Source organism: Perca flavescens, chromosome 6, assembly GCF_004354835.1.
Source record: "Perca flavescens isolate YP-PL-M2 chromosome 6, PFLA_1.0, whole genome shotgun sequence".
NCBI lineage: Eukaryota > Metazoa > Chordata > Actinopteri > Perciformes > Percidae > Perca > Perca flavescens.
Genome location: NC_041336.1, coordinates 16216003 through 16241581, shown reverse-complemented (window position 1 = coordinate 16241581; position 25579 = coordinate 16216003). Strand labels below are relative to the sequence as shown.

The window sequence follows — 25579 nt, the reverse complement described above, 5'->3', positions numbered from 1 at the left end:
CGGGCCTTGACATGTGCTGGTTTAAATAGGGGAACCTTCCGTGCCATGCATGATTTCAAACCATGACGTCTTAGTGTATTACCAACAGTAACCTTGGAAACGGTGGTCCCAGCTCTTTTCAGGTCATTGACCAGCTCCTCCCGTGTAGTTCTGGGCTGATTTCTCACCTTTCTTAGGATCACTGAGACCCCACGAGGTGAGATCTTGCATGGAGCCCCAGTCCGAGGGAGATGGACAGTCATGTTTAGCTTCTTCCATTTTCTAATGATCGCTCCAACAGTGGACCTTTTTTCACCAAGCAGCTTGGCAATTTTCCCGTAGCCCTTTCCAGCCTTGTGGAGGTGTACAATTTTGTGTCTAGTGTTTTTGGACAGCTCTTTGGTCTTGGCCATGTTAGTAGTTGGATTCTTACTGATTGTATGGGGTGGACAGGTGTCTTTATGCAGCTAACGACCTCAAACAGGTGCATCTAATTTAGGATAATAAATGGAGTGGAGGTGGACATTTTAAAGGCAGACTAACAGGTCTTTGAGGGTCAGAATTCTAGCTGATAGACAGGTGTTCAAATACTTATTTGCAGCTGTGTCATACAAATAAATAGTTAAAAAATCATATATTGTGATTTCTGGATTTCTTTTTTAGATTATGTCTCTCACAGTGGACATGCACCTACGATGACAATTTCAGACCCCTCCATGATTTCCAAGTGGGAGAACTTGCAAAATAGCAGGGTGTTCAAATACTTATTTTCCTCACTGTGTATGTAAAGTTCAGATAATATTCCCTAACATTAGATTGCTAGAAAATAGCATAGCATGATAATAAAGACATTTAGAATTTAGTTCAAAAGCTCTGCAATAGCTACCTTTGTGAAGCTGTTCTGTTGTAGGCCCAATAGTTTTATAATACTATACAGTTCATGTTATTGTGTTGACCCCTGTATTTGCCATAATGTTTGAATCAGTCAACTCTTCTACCTCTCTTATAAAAAATATGTGAAAACACAGAGAGGGTGTTGAGCACTTTGACCTTTGTTGACCAACTCCTTTGTTACCATTTATGAGTTTACAGAGGTTCGGTAAGCACATAAACTGTGTGCTCTTTCTCTGCCCTGTTTAGCCTCTCTCTATTACACTCTCTCTCTGTCTCTCTCTCTCTTTCACACACACACACACACACACACACACACACACACACACACACACACACACACACACACACACACACACAAAATGTACCTGCCTGACACAAACCATTTATTCCAATATATAAACGATCTACCAAATGCTGCTCAGGCTGTTGAGCAGTATTTATGATTTTCCTTCTATGACAAATGGAACATTTGTAGGACAAGAAATAAGCAGATTGCAGGAAAACAAGTCAGATTTCTTGCATTGCTCCAAAGCTGTACAGTTGATAGGCCCAGGTGCAGAACATGATTGGTTTTCTAATAGGTAAGGTGACGTGAGACACAATGAGGATGTGGGACCACCTGAGTGTGTGTATGTGCACATGTGATTCATAGCATGTTTGACAGCAGTGCGTATATGTGTGTGTGTGTGTGTGTGTGTGTGTGTGTGTGTGTGTGTGTGTGTAAGAGTGTGTAGTGTTGTGCTCATTAGGCTATCACGTGGATGGTATGTGCTCATTACCAAGTGAAGATTCAAACGAGCTGCCATACTATCCAGCATACGGTCACTGAGGAGATTATTATTAACAGAGATTATGAGTGGTCAAAACGCAAAAGTCATGCTAAGAGGAAAGGCTTTTTTTTAAGTTAAAAGCTGAGTGGTGATGAGGTTAAAGTCATGCGACTGTGGAGTGTTTTGGTAAAGCCTAAAGTTGGCTTTTTACTTCTGCCGATTGCATTTACGCTTCAAAAAATGGTGGTGTTCATTTGTGAAGATTATCTTGCTGAACAAAACATGTATTATAAACTTCTGTTTGCCACAGATGGCCTGTGGTTAGCCTTAGCATAAAGACTGGAAGCTGGGGCTAATGGCTAGCCAGGCTCTGTCTAAAGTTCAACATTATGCCTACCAGCACCTTTAAAGCCCAGTAATTAAGACATTGTATCTTGTTTGTGTACCTTGTGCCCATACACAAACTAAAATGTATAAATGACAAGTTGTTTCCCAAAACATCAAACTATTCCTTTAAAGGTTACCAACCTGATAGACTGAGGCTGGTGGAGTGGTGAGCTAATGGACTTGTCAATCTCCAGTCGAGACATAGCTGTAACAATGGCACCACAGAGAATCCAGGCATAAAAAGAGGCAAAGATAAACATAAGGAAGGATGAGGAAGAAACTGTTATAATAATGAACATATAAAACAATAAATGAGCATGTTTTAATTTTTCAGAAAGACAGATGAAAGAAACCCTCAATAGGACATAGCATTGATTTACAGAAACTTGTAAAACAGATATAGCTTGAATAACACAGCAGGACTTTGCCTCCTTATTGAACTCCTATTTGGAAATCCAAAGTGAGTATACAGTAAGTCAGTCTCAATAGATAATTGCACTTTATCTAGTGGGTTTATTGGTGGTGATTTTGAAAATGATTGTTCCATTAAGGGAATATTAAGATTTAAATTGAAGTACGTCTACCAAGCTACTGCACTCCGCTGTGGTGGTTGCTACTTGCTTAAACCATGTCAGCTCCACACAGCCTCTGGGCCATTGCCAAAATTAGGAATTTCTGGCTTTGGTATCTGATGGCAATTAATCCAACTTCAGGGTTTAACACCTCCCATCAGACACCATAAAGTGATGTCAAAGATGCTAATCCCCTGTTCTCCTACAGTCAATGAGTCCAGCCAATCACTACCTTCTCTCTCTCTCTCTCCCGCTCTCTCTCTCTCTCTCTCTCTCTCTCTCTCTCTCGCTCGCTCTCTCTCTCTGATTCCAGCAGTAGCTGCTTGGCGTGCTGTGGATTTGTCCTCATTTGCAGACATGACTAATGCATGGAACACACAATATACCTGCCTGTCAAAGCAAGCTAGACTTGAGTTGGGCGAGAACGTTGTCACATTTACCTTTTGTATATGCTTAATAAAATAATGTAATCTGCTAAACATACATAATACCTGGATTATAACACACACACACACACACACACACACACACACACACACACACACACACACACACACACACACACACACACACACACACACACACACACACACACACACAGATTTTCTCATCTCTATGTTGATTGTCCTTCACCTGATGAGTGTGTTTACGTAGCGGTGCTGAGATTCCTGTGGTTTGCTGATGTTCCATCATAGCGTTCTCTCTCAGTGAGCCGGCACTTCGCCACAGGGCTGGTCACGCTAATACAGACCCTTTGAACTGAACCGAATTGACTTGAGACAAGCGGAGAAAGGGGGAGGAGAAGGAAAAAAAAGAGAAAGAGAAATGGAATTAGGAACACAGACCAAAAGAAAGAAAGAGATAATGAAAGGTTTTGTCCTCTAGGTAAAAACCTTTTTCTGTCACCCATGCTAACATTAATAATTAAAGGCTAGGCAGGTTGGATGGGGTCCCTAGATAAGGGCAGATGACGTCCTTAGATAATGCTTGTTTCAACCTTTATTTTGATTTCTAAGGTCGTACTCGAGGGGCATTTGACATTTTGACATCTGACATTTATAGTAGGCAGTGGACTTCACTTTGGCATTTTATTAGTATTTTTTGGGGGGGACAGTACATTGAAGCTAAAATGTGAAGAGAGATGACACAGGCCTGATTTGAACCCATTTCTGGCTCTCATGTCAGTACTGGAGCATTGCCAGACTTCATGTTGTGCCCTCCTCTCCAGTCATTCTGCACCTCTAACTGTTCCTACAATGACAACGGGAGTCTTCAAATTCCATCGCCCTGATGTTGTATAATACTTACTGTTTCAAGTCACATTCTGACAAAATGCTGTTGAAATGGATTCTTAGAGATCCGTGTTGAGTTTATTTTAAACCTGGTTCCAGTTTAGCAAAAAGGTTACCATAAGAACCAGTCAGTATGTCAATCAAAATTTTGGCACAACAAGATATCAGCGAGGGAAATGAAACCTACAAGCTGTGTGTGCAATGCATTAGTTACTGTACCACCTATGAAGCAATGTAACATCTTGTGTGTGGACCTGTGGCAGATTCAGGCCTGCAGAGGCTGTCTAGTCCGACTAATGAGGATGGAGAGAGAGGTCAGAGATGATAGCCAATCTAAATAAGGACCTTGATATGACTTTAACACTGTGTCATAGTGTGTCACTCTGTATGTGTGTGTGTACGCTTGGAGGTGATGTACTCCCACCTTCCTGCTGTTATGTTATGACTAGCGTCCTCGCTCCGAGCCCACTGTCAACGGGAGGTGTCATCGACGCGGCGCAGCCAGCAGGGCACTGCATTCTGAACACTGATGGAGATGGAAACACCTTCAAAAACTCACAAGTATTTAAATGTGCACCAATACACACACAGCTGTGTGTCTCATGTACTCCTTACTAGGCATTCTGCATGCATAGACAAATATACAGGACACGCACATGCTCCCACGTGCACGCACATGCTTCCTGCTCTGTCAGTTTTCCCACTGGCCGTTGGTAAGTGTCCATGTTATGCAAACTCATAACAAAACACTGTCTAAAACTGTGAGTGTGTGTCAGCTTACCTGACAGGAACAGAGGGCTGTCTTCCTCCCTCACTATCCCATTTTCCTTCAGTCCAACCTCATTCATCCTGAGGCAGACTCTTTACCACGACACTTAAATGCAACTGAAGTTGACATATACTCACTTTACATTGACACATTTCTTGTTTCTGTCTCTTTTACTTATGTAGTTCCTCTGTTACACCTGATCACTGATGTATTTGTAACATATATAAAACAGAATTATAGATCAGTTACCAGGGTACGCTGGACATGTAATTGCTTACCTGAAATTGGTACTTTTTATTTTCAGGAAATCTGTTATTTTCCCAGCTCAGAAGGACTCTGAGTGGAAGCATGCCTGTCTGTCTAACATGGCATGCAGAGAACTATTTTGGTGCGCTATCCCTATGCTTTAATACAGGGCTTAGCAGCCACAGCGGAGATGTTAAGAAGTGTTGTAGCAGAATGTTAACCAATACTGTGATGCCAACAGGCCTCATTGTAAGTGTAGCTGTCAGGAAGAACAGGAACAAAGCCCCACACTGGGGCCTGTTTCAAGCGCACACCAGATGAGCGGCTGTTGAAGAAGACGGTGCCTTGCAAAAGAACGCAAGTGACATTTGAACACTTGAAAAATTCCCAGAGTTGTTGTTGAAAACATTCCCTGGGTGTAGGGAAGGGATTTGAAAATCTGCTGTTATTAGGCATATTTTGTGATGATAATGGGTACATTTGTATGTAGGCTATCACAAAATACACAGAACACAGCATCTCTTTGGTGTGCCAGTGTTTACAGATACATCATGGTTAGTGTATGTTTCAGTTTCCCTATGAAATGTATGTTCGCTCCTCTGAATCTTAATAATGAAGTCACAATTGTTTAAAGCCATATGCTGCTTTTCTTACTGCCCCAACAGCTTGTATATAGTTTTTCAGCTGTTGTTGTTTTAGCCTGCAGGCCCTTGTGATGGGATCATTTAAGACTTATTCGCTTCAATGACAGCGAGAGTGACACCTCCCTTAATGTGTCCACATATAGAGCAGTGTAAGGGGAATTCACTTTGTCACATTAAGAGCCACTCTCACCTAGCAACCCTATTATTTGAATGCATTTCTTGCAGTCTGACAGGCTTTACTGTACAGTATACAAGTTGTTTAAGTTATTTCCACAGCTGCAGCATTGTGGTTGTTTCTGCAGCTCCTGACACAGAAGCTATAATGAAAGAGACCCCTTCTTTTGAAGCACTGCTTCTCATATAATGGCTTAATTCAGGCAGGAATGGAATTTGCTGCACATACGGATGTGAGACCCGCTGGTCAATCATAGCAACTCACATAGCAACAAGACCTGCGTAGGACAACTGAAATAGATGAGATGAATCAGTAGCAGTGCTGTACTGTTGGCATGCTTTATCTCCTGGCCATGGCAATGCCTTTGTAATCACTGTTTGTCAGTTTGTCCCCACATTCTGGGGTGGACAACATTGCCAAGAAAAACACTGTGGACAAAAGAAGCTAATTAGTAGTGGGAATAATACATAACAAAAATAATGTTTACAACATGCACTGTTGCTTTTATCTGAGAGCACTGCTTTCACTTCTTAAGCTAGAGAGGACACAAACAACTACAGGAGGGCAGCCACTTGCAGCGATGCCCTCGGTTAATCCGTATTTTTACATCCCTGATTGCCCACCATGCGTACAGATGTTACAGCTGAAGGTTGTTGACCTGGCCACATGGTGTGTGTGTATGGTACTTGTCTCCAGTCTATTACACCGTATCCCGAAGTGAAACCTGAGGGTAGCGTCCATAGATTGATGAGTGTTCATACAGCTTGGTGGAGCCCCAGGTGGCGTGAGACAGATGCACAAAAGCAGGCGGGCACACACATTCACACACAAACACAAATGGACAGGTACAATGTATTCACCACCTGCTCAGTCACCCTCACACACTCTTATCACAGTTTTTCTAGATGGGGTTAGCATGTCAACTAGCTCACCATGAAAGAAAGGGAACTAGAGCCATTAGTGTGTCTATGCATGCTTGTGTGTGTGTAAGCATGCTGTAGGACCTTTGTTTGTATATTCGGCCCAAGTCCTGCATCACTCATTCTAGCACGACACATCACAGAGACAGGAGCCAACGCTGCTGCCCGCTGACTATACATGGTTCTTCCTGCATCATCCAGGCTTTGGTTTAGCCCATTAGAGAAAGTAGGACAGAGCTGGGTCCTGATGACCATATTTGGCCGGGTGCTCTGTCCCCTGCAGCCATTTTGCCTGGCTCCACTGCATGGTGCCAGGGCACTGTTGCTCAGCTCCTTCCCTCTCGTCGTCTATCCCCATTTCTTCTGTTTTCTCCCCCTTCTTGTCCTCCTCCTCCACCACCAGAACAACACTTTTCATCCCCCTCTTGGTTTCTTTTTTTGCTCCCTCTGCCCCTTATCACTCGCTTCCCCTCCTCTCCTCTCCAGCTCATCCTGTTACTGCGCTGTTTTGTCTTTTCTCCCCAAACCCACTTCTTCCGCTCATCCACCTTCTCCCTGCTTCACCCCCTTTACTGCTTCCTTTGTTCTTTCCATTTTCATTACTTCCTGTGTTCCTTTCTGCCTTATCCTTCCCCAGCAGGAAGCTGTGCACATCCAGGTTTACTCCATTGGCTGTGTACAAGGAGCCAGGGTCTGCTGGCCCCTGGCCTATTCTGGCTCCATCCCTGTGTTCCTAATCAGCCCTGCTGCACGATGCCCACGTGTTTGCAAATTCATTAACTTACGCACATCCTCACACATGGGCACCAACACTTTTATTATATACGAGTCTGAGGGTGATAAGCCTACATCTGCACACGCACACCGATGTGTTTGTTAATGCAGGTGCACTCTCACACTCACTCAATTTGTGTGAGCGCTTTAATACTCACCACACACATACTCTATCCACCTCCTGGCAGCGGGTTTGATCGCCTGGAAAATGAATACTAAATGCAGGGCAAAATGGCTGGCAGGGATCACCTTGGCTGCGTGCAGCTCACCGCCTGCTCTTATGCAGGCATGAAACTGGAGCACCTCCATACCTGTCTCCCCACTCAGATATTCTTGGACTCCACAGCTTGGTAAGGAGACACACAGTGATAATTGGCTTTTGTTATTAATTTGGTGTCTAAGTAGAGAGGTAGAGATCTCCTCTTGTGCACTGGCTTTAGCATTCCCTCTGAGCCCTCAGCCTTCCCTCTTACCACCTCAGACTGGAAGGAAACAAACGCACATACTGTTCACACTCACACACACAAACAGAGGTATACCGTAAAAGCTCATATATGCACAAGCAAGCACACACACATGCAGAAACTATTTAATGTGCATGCACACATCCTCTGGTACTAGGGTTGAAAGTTTTCCCTTGATTTTAAAATTGTTACTTTCCGGGTGTCTATCTGTCCTAATTTTGATTTTAAACACAAAACTATTAACTAAGTAATATTGGTACAGGATTTCTCTTAAACTTACACTCTCTTTGAGTGGACCAACCTTACAGAATCATTACATTCAATGTGTTTCAATACAGCCTCTTACCAGTTTTAATACGTCTGAGTGTGGGACCATGGGAGCGTATGAAAAAATATTATAGTGCTGACCTGAGGTTATTACTGGGGTTTTAGTGGTGTGTGGGCTAGATGCACTATTCTTGTACATTTAATGGTAACATTATGTCTTCTGCACTTGATCTTGTTAAATTCCACTGATTTGAGGATAGAGGCCTGCATGTCTGAATAGCCCACTCCGTTGTATTACCATAATAAGGCCATCGCAAGGTTGGACTTTAAGTTTGGAGTTTCTTTGTTTCATTACATCAATGTTGTTACTATGTGAACATGAAGGCATGCACAGACACACAAGCACACATTGTAAAAAACAGCGGGTTTCCACAGCTATTTTTCCTTTGAAAAATTGAGTAGATTTTGGGCAGCATTTCAGTTAATAACGGGATCTCAAATTGTCTGTATTCAACCCTCCTTGGTATCCCTCCATTCAAACCACAGTAGCAAAAGGTTAGAGTTATTGCAGAGCTGAAAATGAACAATTATGGCCCTTGCCATGGCTCATTGTGTGCATTTTATGTCTGCATGTGTGTGGCAGGAGAGTGGCATGGCTGCTTGGGTGGAGTGTTTACAATACAGCATGTCTGTGTGTTTTTATGTGATTATGAATCTTTTTGTGTGTAGGAGATGTGTAGCTCAGCAAAAGTGTGTTTGTGTCCGAGTGTTTGTGTTTGTTTGCTTCTGTTATCAATCCGGGCCAGACGACAGAAGCTCTTTAGTGGAGAGTTCGTTCAGTTTAGCATGAAGATGAGGTTTGCTGGCCCGTGTTTGCCAGCGTTACTTTGCCGAGTGTATTCCTCGTATGTGTATCAATGAGTGTGCGTGTATGTAGAATAATTGTGTGTGTGTATGTGTGGTCTTTGATGTCAGCTGGTGGCTGCTACTGTTTGCAGATGTGAGTGTTAGGTAATCACAAAACACAATCACTCTGATCTATTCCTGAACCTCTGCCATTATATATAGCATTCTCTTCATTCACCCACAACCTCTCTCCATTTCTCCCTTTTTTAGACACACACACACACACACACAGTTTCTCTTTTTTTTCCCTCTATTTTCCATCTCTCCTCTGCCTCTGCCACTCCTCATCTCTGTCCTCCATCTCCTACTCCCACACTCACTCTATCTCTGTGTTTTGTTATATATTACTGCTCTCTGTTGTTTGGTCTCCAGTCTCTGGACATTTTTCTTGTCATCTCTCCTTTTCCCCCTGTTCCTTCACCCGCTGCCCCGAAGCCCTACACTCCCCATCACTAACGCTTCCCTTCTCCCCAGCCTTTCTGCCCCTTTCCTCCTTTCCTCTCTCCAACATCTCTTCTTTACCCTTGCTGTCCTCCTCCTCTGCTCGCTTTTTACCTTCCATCACATGTGTGCACGCTGTCGGAGGGGGAGTATTGATTGCATGCTTGCCTGACAGGCACAGTAATGGACGATTTGCAGCGTGTTTGTGTGTGCGTATGTGTGTGTGTGTGTGTGTGTGTGTGTGTGTGTGTGTGTGGTAGGGGGTGTTTAAGGAACAGTCCTGGCAATAACTCACCTGACCAAGCGGATGGCCAGCCGGCAGGCGGAGGGAGAGGTGCTGCAGCACGTGGGGCAACTTGACAGGCTGCATTTGAAAGCAACTGAGCCAAATATAGGGCAACTTTCACATCACACCCCATTTCTTCCTCGGGGAACACATTTTTGACCATGTGAAAACATTGGCAATAAAACGGACGAGTAAATTCAGGAACTGCAGTGACTAGTCTCCCTTGCCATCATATTATATTGTTTTACATTTATCTCAGACATGCAGGATATCAAAAGTGCCGTTTTCAAAAAACACAGTATGCTTTGTTGTTGCCAAATCCTGAGCCATGCTCCTCAATAATCACCACTGCAGCATGGACAGCAACACACTATAAGACATACACTGCAGTTAAAATGCTAATATGGGCGATTCAATTAAAACAATCTCTTTTCCATTGCCCATAACACTGTTTTGTGGTGTTTTGTGTCCACTTTTTTTTAGATTATTATGAAAACAGAGAGTTTGGCTTCTCTTCTCTCAGGCAGTTTTTGGACATTGTCATAATGATTGCAGAGCTTTATGCAGCAGCTCCTTTGACAGTGGAATAGCTTTTTTTTTCATGGTGATGATCTAATAGAGAGAGCTTGTGACATTTGGGTTCAGACCGGATGCTATTATAAATACTGTACACCTAATTCTGGTCCATGTGCTGCATGCCAACAGCCTAATTATGGATTATCTGTACACACCAGTACAATGCAGTGTGTATCATTACTAACATTGCACACATAAGTGATATCATCTTTACTGCTGGCATAATGTTCAGCACATATAGTACATAAATGCATGCTAATATACATGAAATCCCATCGTGTGATGGGACATTATAGCCTGTATTATATCACTTTCATCCTCAAACCACATCATTTTAATTTATTTAATTCAATCTGCATCGAAAAGTGAAAACATAAAGCTGCTTGGCATGAAAGAAGTGCTACTACACAAATAGTAATTCAAATAAATAAGCAATTGAATAAACACACATCTCTCATACATAATTAAATTAAACCTGACCTAGATCAAGTTACGTGAATGACTGATTCTAATTTGAGATGCCAGTTGTACGGTGGATAAAAAATGAATGTGGATATTCATAATTCTGTAGTAAGTTGTGGAACTTCTAAGGCTAATGTACCATAGGCTAACTAAATGTATTATGCATTTATTCACCAGCATTTGGTTCTGATTTACTGAACAATGGAGCAAACAAATGCTAATCCGGCATTAAATACGGTGCCGTTGCATAAATATTTCGAACAGACATTGCTTTTAGCATATGCTACCATCTATTAGCATAGAGCCGGCGGAGAGATAACCAGCAATTTAGCATGAGAAAGCTGAGCATGAAAAACCACTGAATGGCAAACTGAATCACTTAATTGACCTTGTGAAGGTCACACTCACTGGTCATGGTGACACACACACACACACACACACACACACACACACACACACACACACACACACACAAACACAAACACGGGCACACACAGCCTGAAAGTGACCTGCATTTTTGCTAAAAAATAAGCAGTACAGCACTGTGTTTTCATTTTATATTTGGATGGCTCTTCTGCAGCGAGGCAGCTCTCCCACTCAGCTAAAATACGGTTTGTGGAGATGTTTGAAGAGCCAATCTGTCCAGCTGGTGAGGGACATTAAATATTGACTTACAGATAGAATCAAGGCCCAAATGGCAATAAATTATTCAACATTTGTCTGATACAATGTTTTGATCATCTTAGCCATTGTTATTTTTTAGACCTCTGGCCTAAAACCAATGTTTGTACTGTTGGTTTCTTTATTGAAACAGGATCAGTTCGCATTCTTTTAATTGCTTCCTTGAACTTAAACATTGTAAGTAATATACAGTAGCAATGTGTGGCATGTTGTAAATTTGATGCTTACTTAGTAATGATAGTAAAATGCATTCATCGTCCCACAAACATGGAAACAAATGTTGTGTTTATTAATCACGCTAAGTGGTTGAATCTTCAAAAAGTCCTCACTTCATGCATAATGTCCTTTTTGTTTCTTAACTGGGCTTGAGGGGTATAGAAAAGGAGAAAAGGCCTTTTGCCCAGGGCATCTGAAAACAATTTGAGAATGCTGCTGTTGTTAATGCATTTAGCACAGATGTATACACAAATAGAAAGCTTTTTATGCAAAACTGACGCACACAAAATTTTTAAAAGTGCCTAGTCACTCCATATTTCTGTATTTAGCTGAATCTCGCTGCCCCTCCCTGTCCCCTCTTCAGTCAGTCCCTATCAGGCCTAATAGTGTGATGTCTCGTGTTGAGGGAAGATGACCAATTTTCGACTCAGTCATGGATGACAGAATTATACAACATCCTGAGGAGACATGCAACATATTTAGGCAAACTGTGAAATAATTTTAAGGTAATAAAATTCAGATAAGTACTAACCATTAGCCTGTATTTCAAAATAAAAAAAAATAATTATATGACTAATTTGATCTCATTAATATGTATCGCAGCCGGTTGAATAGCTCAGCCAGGCTTACATCATTTAAAGTTGGACAAACTATCTCTGGGCAATTTACATAAACATAAGTCCCAATAAATTAAACTTTTATTTCATAGTATACAATTATAATCTGAAACAAGCAGCCATGATGGAACATACACACAGCTTGAGGATTATTATGATAAAATATGGTCAGATGAAAGCAGTTTTTTTATGGTTACAATACAGATATTAATGTATTTATGGTCTGTAGGCTTATACAGTAAAATTGGATAAGGAGAGTAAAACTGATAAAATCCTTTGATTAAAAGGATTATGTATGGCTTAACTCAAATAGAATATTGAAGTTATTATTTTGTTGCTTCCTCCAGCAATATGGCATTTTCTAGAGCCATTTCACAATCTGGCAAAAAACTGTTCTCCTGGCATTTCCAGTGTGCTGGATATTGCAGAGTGCAGAATGAAAGACACCATGGAAGAGAGGGAATTACATCGACCAAGGTCATGAGCTATATTCATACCCATGTTGTTTTCAACATGAGACACAATGAAAATAAATCCCTCAGGGCTTCAGTGTGTTATCCTATCGCTTCTGTGACCTTTATAAAATTGATGGGGCTGTTTTTTTCTGTTGCAATGAAATTGCTCTAAATAATTTGATCAATTATGTAATCCAATACAGCCAACAGGAGTGCTAACAGTTTTTGTTCTTTTATCTATGCACATACACATTTTAGGGAAAATAAATACAGCTATTTATTTCTTTAATTGTAGATATAATTTTAAATTAGCCTAGTTTTCGGTGACAGACAGATTATTCCGCTATAGTGACATGAAGGCCAAAGTCAGTATTATCTATAAAGACGCAGACTTCAGATTTCCGCTGAGTCAATACAGATTGGCGCTGTCTCGAGTTGTGCGGCATTATTCATGGCTTATTTTCACCATCTGGCACCAATGCATAGTTCTCAGCTATTTTAGCAGCAGCATCAAAAGTAAAAATTTATTTTTCATGCATTTATCCCAAAGGCACAATCCAAAACACAACCAGAAAACAATGTCAGACGAATAAACATGGAGTGAACAAGATAATTACAACATTTTTTCTCATTAACTTAAATTATTTTTCCATCCACTGCCTGGCGCCTACTTAACTTAAAAAATGTATTACAGTAACAGATTAAGAAGTGAATATGTGATGAAGGCTTTGATGCAGACAGGAAGTTGAACTGGCCGGCAAGTACTTACAAATGGCAATTACTAATAACACACTGTTCTCATGCTGATGTTAATTTGAAATAATTACCTTGTCTGATCATTTTAATGATCAAGTTAAAAGTCTGTTCACAGAGAGACATTTACTAGAAACTCATAATGATGTTTTCATTTTGTCATATTGATTTCCTGAAAGTCTTTTATGATACCTGCAGTGATCTTAAAAATATTTTCATCCATTACACATACGTACATGCAAATGGATTTCTTTGTAGAATGTCTCAAATGTAAGATCTGATACAAACCCCCCGAAAAAACATGATGTAAGATTTAGTTTTTTGACAGAATTTAGCAATTTAGCTTAGAATTTGACAATTTAGCTCTATAAGAAAGCATGATCATCCCTCTCCTGAATGAGAAACAGTGGCTTGCCCTATATATTTTGGTCGTTGCATAGTTACTTTGCATATTTGCAAGTGAATCCTTTTCAGATGTTGAACTGAGTCTGAGAAGTGCAGTCAGAGAGAATTTGTCTCTTGCCCGGGGGAGCTGAAAACAAACCAAATTTGAGCATGCTGCTTTCAGCAGAGCAAATTAGTACAGACGAAAACACAAACCAGAAGCCCCACATGTAAACTTGAATCACAAGAACACTTTTACAGCACTTAGTTGCCCCCTTTCATGTTTTTTTTCCTGCTTTTCGTCTCTCTTCCCAGTTGCTCTCTATCAGCACTGATGGTGTGATGGCTCGATCTCAGATGACCGATTTTAGACGTAGTCGTGGGTAACAGAATTATTCAACAATCTGAGTGGACACGCAACATGTCCTAGTCATGCAGTACACACCAGAGTGTTGCGCAGCGTGCACACTTGTGTCCAGTCACGTAGCACACATTCATTGTGTTTCTGCCTCTCACTACTAGAGCATAGTCAATCACACACACAGAAAAACACACACTGCAGCAGCGATGAAGCCCCGCCTCACATGACCAGTGAGCTCTGACTCCCCTATCTCTCATTTACCTGTTCCATCACCGATCCTTCTCCTCTCTCTCCATCTCCCTCACACTCCTCCCCACTCCCACTCCCTCCTCCTCTCATCCTCGACTCTGTTGCCACAGCAGCAAAACCTGACAATGAGAGAGAGAGCGGGAGAGAGAGAGAGACAGAGAGAGCAAATGCCATCTGAGTCATTTAATCCACAACCTGTATTTGTGTGTACTTATGTGTGTGCATGAAGGTGAATATGTTGGATGTGTTTGTGTCCATCTCTATGTATTTGTTGTGTGTGTGTGTGTGTGTGTGTGTGCGGCGTGTGGGTGTCTAAGTGGGAGAGCTGTGTGGAGTAGGTTCATCGGTTCATCACAGAGTTATGGCAGTACGAAGGCAAACACTCTACCTTTGTCTGTCTCACCGCATATAGCAGTGCTGTTTCCGTTTTCTATTTAATGTTCACTGTAACTGTGGTTCTTTTAAAGCAATATGCCCTCTGATTGATTCGTGTGAAGCCTTTGTGCTCTGACTGATCGAACAAAGTCAACTTCTGACTCTGAAGTGCTTTCATGATGTACCATAGCTTCTCTTAGCGTACAGTTACAGACATTATTTAAATATTTTGCGTCAGTAGTCTGAAACGTTGCAGAAATTATCTGTGTTGATATGAGGTCAGGATGCCATTGCACCAAATCAACTCAAGTCAAGTCAGATTTTTTTGTATTGCCAAGTATAGCCGAATGTCTTTACAGGCTCACACCATTGGTGCTAAGCTCTCAAAGACATGGAAACTACTATTAAAACACACACACACACACACACACACACACACACACACACACACACACACACACACACATAAGCGAAACATTTTTAAAGAAGCCTAAAGAGAGGTAATTGAAAAAGACATCCCTCCTCGGATGGCCGCCTGTAGGAGCAGTAGTTTGGGAAAAAGACAAGTAGGCTACAGAAAAAGAGCAAGAAATCGTAACAGTTACAGTAGTACAATTTTGAATCACAATGGGTTTATAGTCCAACAATATGATTACAATAAATCAAATACCAATACTATTATATTAAATTCTATAACTAAACCCATAACCATGATGAAAGTGAAAGCATTCACTGTGACGTCCTCCTGATAGCTAACACTGATTTAAATTGACAGCGCTCTATTCTCATTCAGACATTGTTCTCTTTGCAGTGCCATGTGTAATAATATCACTCTTATATTTCCAAGGCTTTGTTCTGAATGCAAATTTTAGCTCTGCAAACAAGCCAGGGGGCGAGTGAGTTCAAGGAGAGCTTCCTAATTGTGATTAAACTGCTGTGCTTACATAAACCACAGCTGCAACAAGTGGGACCTGTGTCGACAGCTAGTGACACTGAACAGTACATCTTTTTTAAACAGCTCCTAGGGAAAGCAGTGCACTGAGCTTCAACCCCCACCCAACCAACCCCCATCTGCACTGATCTGAACAGCAGGTGGTAAATATGCATGCAGGAAGGCTAAAATGCAAACTCACTGCTGGCACGTACAAACAGATAACACGCAGACATGCATCAGAACGCAGATGTGGAGAAAACCAAAAGACACATGCTTACGCATAAGCAAGCACACACACAATGTTCTTTGAACCTTCCTCGAGAGTTAGTGTATGTGTGTGCAGCAGCAGCTAGTAGATGCTTGTGTGTGTGTGTTTGTGTGTGTGTGTGTGTGTGTGTGTGTGTGTGTGTGTGTGTGTGTGTGTGTGTGTGTGTGTGTGTTTGTGTTTGTGTGTGACATACTCAGATGTGACAGTGTCACAGGAGCACGGTGGTTCCCCAAGCAGGCGGTGTCACTGACTGAGGGCCTCTTTGTCAAGGAGAACACTGGGAAGAATTTATCCATGTCCAATGAACAGGGATAGAGAGGGAGAGGGGGAGAGAGAGGGAGAGGGGGGGACTGTAACAGAGAAAGTGCACTGTAGAGATTGAAGAGACCAGTGAGAGCTAAGATAGGGAGAGAGAAGAGAGAGAGGTCAGTAAAGAGACAGGGGTATAGAGTGTGTACTGAGACAAAATACTGTAGATAGAGGCTGTGTGAGAAGAGATACAGAGGTTGGGGAGGATGAAAAGTGAGAGAGAGAGAGAGAGAGGAGAGGGCAGAGAGGCTGAAAATGAGAGATCAAAGTGTCTGCAGCCCTGCTGAGGGAGGACAAGGTGAAAACATATAGGAAGTGGGTGGGAGTAACAGCGAGACAGAAAGCCAGAGACCGGAGTTACTTAGGTTGGACACAATAACACGAACACCTGAGGAAACCCACAATATGATTGTCATGAAATAAATGCTGAGGAGATTATATACATAGGGTTGCAACTAATTTTTATTCTACAAATTAATAGGCGCGTGTGTGTGCACATCACATTTGGTTGCAAGGCTACTGGGAACTAGCATTGACAAGAAGTCTACACACTTATTTGTCTGAGTGAACAACGTTTCGATCCCATTTGGATCTGCGTTTGACTTTTTTGTTCTTGACCTGAAGAAGATCCGACTGGGATCGAAACATTGTCTACTTAAATAGATTTGTTGGTTTGGAGTCAATGTGCGTGTATTACTCTTTTCTAGCCTGACATGGTCATACTCAGATTCTAGTCAGAATGCGAACTTCCCGACTTCGAATTTTGTGAGCAGGGCTAAGTTCGGCTGGCATCCAGGCTAACTCTTTTCATCATTATTCTACAAATTTACTTAACTTAAGAATTTAGGATGATGTCTTCAAACTGCTTGTTTTGTCCAACAGACAAACAATGATTGGAAACAGTAATGCAAGAAATCCTCATGTTCAAGTAGCTGGATTCGTTTTTTGTTTGGTTTTTTACATTTTTGTTCATTATTGATTTAAACACTTAATGATCAAATTGTCTGCTGGTTGACTACTATTTTAAAAAGTAAAGAAAACTCTCTGAGCTGCCCAGTACCTCTGTTCATATTGTAGGATTCTGTGGTGCATTATTTATGTCCATTGCCAGTGTTCGGGGCCAATCAGTAGTCTCGCATTGCCAGACCTTTCTCCACAGAGCTGTAGACCGGCTACACCACAGATACATTCTGGGATAGGAGGAAAAATGCTCTGGGTTGTTTGCATTTCTTTAAACCAATCACAATCGTCTTGGACAGTACTAAGTTCCAGAACATTGTTTTGGTGGAACATTTGCACCCTGCAAAAGAAAATGGCACATCAAATAATAACTTAAGTTAACTGTTTACACAATACAGTAACGTGAGCTATTTAAATTAGCTGGACACATGGTTAAACGTAATTTGCTCTTACCAGTGTATCGACATGTGTACTTTTTGTCCATAGCAATCCCGGCCAATCTGTCTGGAAAAGTCCCAGTTAGATAGTAGTTGCTGTAAACACATTCTTTGTAAATATTTACAATCATTCATCGAAAGAACCAAGCAGGCACGCCTTATTGCACAAACCAAATTTTCGTCAAAACTTGCTATTCTGAAGCTAGCTCGGGGGTGGTTGTGAAGGCTTATCCTGGCAATGTACTTCCGTTGATCCAGACTAATAATATGGTAACAACGCGGGTAGGAGTTCACAATTTCCATCAATACAACATCCCACTCACCTTAACCATGTAGAAAGACATTATTTAACAAAGAATCTCTAACTGGATGTTAAAAAATGTTGTCATTGGAAGCACTGTGGGGTTTTGCAGAACCCTCCAGTATTGTCCAAGTTGTGTCTGGCAGTGGGTTTGGTTTAAATCAACTCATTGTTGAGGCTGCAGTTTGTAGTGTTGCTGTATTAGATTGCACTACATTGTCAGAGGTTATTTTTCTTTTCCCCTCACTGGAGTGAGAGGAACTCTTTTCAGAAACATTCAACACTCTAATCTTCACAAGGTTGTGGTTATTGCACTACTTGGATTGAATTGCATTATTTATTGTACTATAGCTGTTCATGTTATTGTTGTTTCTTATTCCATTTGGCCGAGCTAATATCATAACTTTTACCCAATATTCTGCCGTCAAGAAAACATTTTCAATATCTCGATTAAGATATACGTACCAGCTTCCTGGTAGGCAACATCACATGAATGTGCTCAACATGTTTAACCTCACCTTAAAGGTATGCCTCAAATCCAAATTCTCATAAGCCTTGAACACGGAAGATGGCAATAAGAAGGAAAGGTGAGGGTAAAAAAAGAAGAAGTGAAAATACTGAAACAAAAGGGATAAGAGGAACAGGGAGACAGTGGTATAGAGAGGAACACAAATGTAAGATAGAAGAGAAAGGCAGAGATGGTGAGATTAGAGAGGTGCATCTTAGAGAAAAGTAGAGGGAGAAAGAATGGGTGCAAAGTGAAAATACTCAGTCAGTGCGACCAAGAACATGTGCTGCTTCTTTGATATTAGATGCAGAAACAAATTACTAAACACTTAATCCTACAAAAAGCCAAAAGGGGTGAACAAAGGGCCCTTGGTGTTTTTCCACACACACACACACACACACACACACACACACACACACACACACACCAAACAGACCTCCCTGGCTTGTCCATATTGTCTGGGGGGTAAACAAATGCTCTCAAATGGCCTGACCATGCTCATTCAGGGACAGAAGCCCAGCTGTCTGCAGCAGGCGCTCTCTCGTCAACAGTGACTTTTAATTGTGAGACGAATGAGCAAAATAACACTTCTGTCCCATAATGGCCGGCGGTACAGTCGTCTTAAATCCACAGCCACAGAAGCCGTTCCACTTTCAAATTCAATTATGGAAATGATTCATCCTTCCATTATGATAACTGTCAGATTTTCTTGTGTCATACAATAAGACAGAAAGGGAAAAACAAATGATTTGCCAGCCCCCCGCTCCCCACCGACACCCTTCTCCTCTCGTTCTCCTCACCCCCCTCCCCCTCAAGCTGCTTTTCTCCATCTGAGTTCTTTTTTGTCTTTCTCTGCATCCCTCTCTTCTTCCACTCCTCCCTTGCTATTGCTCATGCTGCTTGCTCTGTCTTAGTCTCCGCTCATCCTCTCCTCATCTGCTTGGGGGTGTGAGGCAAGATAGTGTTACCTTGTTTTCAGATTTTCTCCACCCTCCGTCCACACACTCTCTCTCTCTCTCTCTCTGGACGTCCCTTTGCTTCCCCTCCCTCTCCTGCAACACACTCCCCCCTTCTCCCTCACGCTGTCTCTGGATAATTAGGATCTCCGATTTTACGGTTTTCTCTTTCATAATAGGCACTGCAGACACTATAAGCAAGCCGCCAAGTCTACACACACACACACACACACACACACACACAGTATATATATGCCTTCATACACACACAAAGATGAATGCATGCACCATACAGCTAAATCTCCAACTGGGATGAATGTCCCCTCTCTTATTCTCAATTCTCTCTCTCTTTTATACTCCCTCCTGCACACACACACACACACACACACACACACACACACACACACACACACACACACACACACACTCGCACACAGCGAGTCAGGATATTTATGTATTTTGCTTTTTTGTATATCTCAGTAGTGCCAGCGTGCCGGGTGACTTACAGCAGAATGAAAGCAAGCGAGTGAGGGGGGCTAGAAGCGGTGTTTTCTGTACAGCTCAGACTAGTCTGGCCCTCTCGCTGTTCCAGCTCCCTGCAGACTGACACCCGACTGCTACAGGGACTCAGCCATGTACTACTACAGCAACAGAGCACATATAGCAGCCAGACACACAGTCCTCGCAGATTAAACACGGCAATAGTATCTCGCCGTTTGCTCTCTCTTTCTCTCTGACTGTATTTTCTTTGATTCCCACCACCCTTCACTACCATATTATAATTGCTTTCTTTCACTCTCTTGCAATGGTGGAAGAAGTTTGCCAATCCTTAAGTAAAGTCACTAATGCAACTATGTAAAAATAATCCTGCATTCAAAATTGTATGTACACATTTAAGTACAGAAGTATTAGAGATACTGTATATTTACAATAAAGTATCGAAAGTACTCACGATGTAAAATATCCCATTTCAGAGAGTTATGTTTTAGTAACTTTATTTTTTAATACCATTGAGATCAAGATCTAGTTTCGAGAATCTAGCCTGAGGGCAGTTTGCAGTTCAAACCATTCAAATGGTGCGTAAAGGTTAGTACGTACTGTACATATGGAATATTGAATGATGTGTTTCAACTTCTTGGTACGGCTCTGCTCAACGTGACTCAACTTTTGGTACCTGGTCCTTTTCTCTCTTTCATTTTCCACTGCGGATAGTAACCGTGGCATTCTCAGCTGAGATGAGAAACTGCCTTGATATTATGTCTGCACTTGGTCAATTATACAACCTAGTAGTTCTGTGGGGCTGCCATTTTTTAAATCTTATTGATGGTAGCTTGATTTTTAAAAAATTGTGATTTGTGCAGGATGTCCCGGGTCGCGCTAGTGATGATTCTTTTAGACCAATCGGCTCATCTTACTTGGAACCTTGACCGAGGTGGTACTTAAAAAAGTACCAGGTACTTAAAAAAGTACCAGGTACTATCCACAACTTTTGCTAAAGGAAAACCAAAGAAGAGCAAGTCGAGTTGAGCAGAGCTGTACTAGGCAGAGGAAAAACGGCATATATATATATATATATATATATATATATATGTATATATGCCTTGCATCCATTGCTATTATTTTATGATATTTCATTTTTGTTGTGTGTGTCCTATAAGTGAATGTCTTAACTTTTACAATTGCACACTATTTCTGTTGAACTGACACAAGTTTTGTTGTGACAAGATGTCATGGATCGTGTACTGTAGATACAATACTTACAACTTACTTACAATCAGTTAGGGAGAGAGGAAAGATGTGAGGTAGCTGTAGCTTGTAGCTGTCAAATGGTGGTGGTAGTGGAGTAAAAACTAAAAAAATTCCCTCTGAAATGTGGTTAGTATATCTGAGTACAGCACTTCAGTCAATGTACTTTGTTACTTTCCACCACTGCTCTTTTGTCTTTCTATCTCTAGCCTGCTCTTTGTATCTTTCTGCAGATACACTTTCCAATCTCTTCTCTCTGTATTCAATTTTGTTCTCATATTCTTGCATTTTTTTTCTCTCATTCTCTTTACTTCTATCACAGCTTTCCATCTCCTTCCTCCCCCTGCCCTTCTTCTTCTCCTTGGAGTATAGATGCTGTAATCTTCTCTGTCTAATGCTGTCAATAGCTCTCAATAACAATGAAATAGCACCAGTTCCATCCCATCGTTGATGAAGGCATATCCTCAGGTAGGATCTTATTCGTCATCATGGCAATCTGCTTCTTGGTAAGCCAATCGGAGGGCGCCGGTGAAAGGCAGCGCTCCCATGATATTTTCCCCGTTGTTTTGATCGACTGCACCTGAAGGTTCGCCACTTCAGCTGGGCTCGATCAATATGCCATCACACTCGCACATACCCATACATGCCCTGGAATAAACACACCGGTCCGGACACCACACATGAACGCACGCACACTTTGGTGAAGAGTAAATTGAGAAAGAGACAACTGGTGTGGGGAGCAAACACAATACAGTAGCAACAGCCAGCTCAATGGAGTACCTTGCAGCATATTACACAGCTGTGTGACAGCAGTGTGCAGTGATCTCACCGTGTGGTCAAAATAATCAGCTGTTGCATAACTGTCTCTGTTGTACATGTACACCATTATACACATGCACACAAATATGACAACAGCATAGCACATTTTACTTTTAATGCAGCTATTATTTATTTTCACCTAATGTAACAAACTGTGCTTAAACAAGAATGAATTATTGAAAAGCATGTGGGGAAAAAATTACTCCCACTGTGTGCTAGTTATTCTATGTTGTGTCACACATACAGATGTCCTCGCATAAGCCCTGCCTATGCTCACTTTGAGCTGCGGTAACCATAATGAGAGCAACACAGCCATCTGCACAGTATGACGCATGCTATTAGTATTACAAACATGTTCGCGCACACGCTTGACGCAGCAAACACGAGAGTGAAAGACAAGTATAGTTAGACTGGAAGAAAGATAATTTGGTAATTGCATAGAGGACAAACAAAAAAATGTATGGTGGTTGGTTTATGAGATGTGAAGAGGGATTCAAAGCACAAGGTTGCAGATTTTTTTTGATGTGCTTTAAACATCAAAGTAAATGTTGGAAAGGTGAGCGCAGAAAAAAACACACAAAATAAAGATCTCAAAGTGAAAAGGCTGTGAAGAAAAAAGAGAATGGAGGTGGGAGGGATGTTCAACACAGTGACTGACAATCCACATCATCTGCCTCTTTGATGTGCACACAAGTGTATGCACAAAAACAAGGTGCCAACTCATTTCCATCCCCACATTTACTTGTCAGTGTCAAAGGTCAGCCTTCAACCTCTCTAGCACACCTGTGTTTACAGCTGCAAGGGTCAATTGAAGGTTATGAACTGGCTTTCAGCTGTCTGTCAGACCTGTCCAAAGGTTAGGCCGGTGAACCGACGTTTGCAACATTCCCAGGTCAACAGCACCATGCCTCCCTCATCCTCCCTGTCTGTCTGTCTGTCTGCCTGTCTGTCTGTCACACAGCACACCTTCTCCTCTCCTCTGTCTCCATCCCTCCCTTCATCTCTCCATCCTTTCACACTGCCTTGTCAACACGTCAGTCAGAGCAAGGCTTGTCACTCCTGGAGAGGGCTGCTTAGCACTCAGCTGGGCTCTCTTGGTGTGCTTTTTTTGTTTGTGTGTCTGTTTGGAGGTGGGGGTAGGGCTAGGTTATGGAAAACATGTCAGTGTGTTTAGGCGTTTGTGGGTGTATAGTACATGGCTGTGTGTGTATTCAAAGCAGTTGTCTTTGTACTTTGTGTGTTTGGTAAGTGCTACTCATATGTGACTGTATCTCTTTGTATGCCTTAGTTTATATGTACGTATGCGTTTGTATGTACAGAGTAGATGTGTACTAGTGAATGTGCATCAATGTGTGTGCCAGCTGTTGTGATGTCGTCTTTAAACCCCCGAGAGAGCTCTTCAAGGCCAAGTCCTGTCACTTCAAAATGGCAGACTTTCCAAGGGAGACATGAATAGAGATGTGTGAACTGTATTTTATTATGTGTGCAAGGGATTGGGCTGCGTCTGTGATGTGACAGTGAACATCTTTATAGCTCAGTAAGTCTATTGTATGTGCTGTCAAATTATAGGTGCTCTCATTACATGGAAGATGTGACAGAACAAACTGAGGATAAGCTGCAGGATGACAATTTTAGGAGAGACATCTTGTGCCAGGAGAACGATTATGTGTCCAGTAACACGCAGTGTGTCCTCCAATCCTGCAGGTGGTGGTACAGGCAACCAGCAGACCATTCTCCATGAGGAGAAGTAGAAGATGCCGGCTCTGCCAGCACTGCTGCTGTCAATACACTTCCTCTCCTTCCTGTTAGTCACCATGCCTCCACGCTCCCTCAGTCAGGCCCCTTTGCTCTCCTCCGTTCGAATGGGTGAGTGGCCAGCCGTCCCTCCATCCTTGCTCAATGATGTTTTTTGCCCCCAACTGCTCCATCCAGGCAGTGCTGCGACCGCTGCCTTCAAGGCACCTGACCCTAACCTTAACCTTAACCCTAACTCTAACCATAACCAGTGCCTCCCATCGGTGTGTTGGGGGCAAAAAACACAGATAAACTCCATCCTTACTATGCCTGGATCAAAAGGTTTCTCACATACTTTTCATGGTTTGTTTTTAGCCTGCTTTGGTGCCTCAAAGTGGGGTTTTCCACTTTGGTTATTAGAGTAAAAGATGAAGTGACAGCAAAGCACCTAAAAAATGTGCACTAATAATCTACCTGTTGATGTCCAAACTATCCTTATACAGTACAATATTTCCCCAAGTGATTGACAGATATAATCTTAGTAGAATTATTTAAATCTTTTTAATCTACTGTATGTATGCAGGTGTTAACGCCTCTATCTGACACCAGCAATGTTTTAAAAATCTGTGGATTTCCTGGATTCAGCTGTAAGAATACCTGCACAGTATTCAAAATTAGAATTTTATGTAAGCACTAAAGATTTTTGTCTGACCAAAACAGCTCATGTACTGTACACAGAGGCTAGTTCTAGACAAAATAATGTGCGCATATCAAAGACTAAAGGACTTGACCTTTGCAGCAACTTAATCACAACTACAAACACTAAAGGAATACTGTAAATGTTTTGGAAAAACACTAATTTGCTTCTTGGTGGAGAGTTAGATGAGAAAACCTTCACCAATGTCTCCTTCCCCTCTCTGCCTCTCTAGCGGCAATCCTGGATGACCAGTCTGTGTGTGGGCGTGGGGAGCGGCTGGCGCTGGCCCTGGCCAGGGAGAACATCAACAGCGTGATGGAGGGTCCGTCCCGAGCCCGAGTGGAGGTGGACATATACGAGCTGCAAAAAGACTCCCAGTACGACACTACTGACACCAGTGAGTGGAGCCGATGAATGCCAATAAAAAAAAAACGTAGAGCAGATTCACCCAACCCATCAGAGTGATAAAGACCTGCTTAATCCATTATAGTCCAGTAGGGCATAACGTCTAATTAGCACAGGCAGAAAGTGACCACTAAAAATACCAGTAGATATTATTAGTAGTGTGGAATATTAATATTAATATTGACCAGAGTAGAAATGAACAGTAGTCTACTGAATACTGCAGGGTTTTTTACCCCTTAAAATATCCCCCTAAGATATTTGTCAAAAGAGAAAATGACATATGCTAAATTGCTGCCTTTTTATGAGCAAAAACCTCCAATGATGACTAGAATAATAAAACACCACCACTTTCATGTGATTAGGAACCAGTAAGAGCTTTTACTGATTAGTTTACACGTCATTGGAGACCAGTAATGGGCCAGTAAGCCTGTCTCATTAAAAACAGTGGGCCAGTGCCCTCCAGTAACAGCTGGCACTACTGTGCAGCCCACGACAAAAACAAATCATCAAATACTAATACAGATCAGCAGTGTAGGCCAGCAGAAAGAAGCAGCACAGATGCCAGTCCATGAAATTTGTATTGCTATACA

The 25579-nt window shown here is 41.9% G+C and overlaps 1 protein-coding gene across 1 annotated transcript in view; it reads left to right on the top strand.

Annotated features, from left to right (window-relative positions):
- grik5 (glutamate receptor, ionotropic, kainate 5) overlaps nucleotides 1–25579 on the top strand; it is a 76238-nt gene that overhangs the window by 19687 nt on the left and 30972 nt on the right. Inside the window, exons 2-3 of the mRNA XM_028580508.1 lie at nucleotides 23858–24019; nucleotides 24817–24981. Coding sequence (XP_028436309.1) covers nucleotides 23908–24019; nucleotides 24817–24981 — 277 coding nt within the window. The 5' untranslated portion in view covers nucleotides 23858–23907. The remainder of the gene's footprint in view (nucleotides 1–23857; nucleotides 24020–24816; nucleotides 24982–25579) is intronic.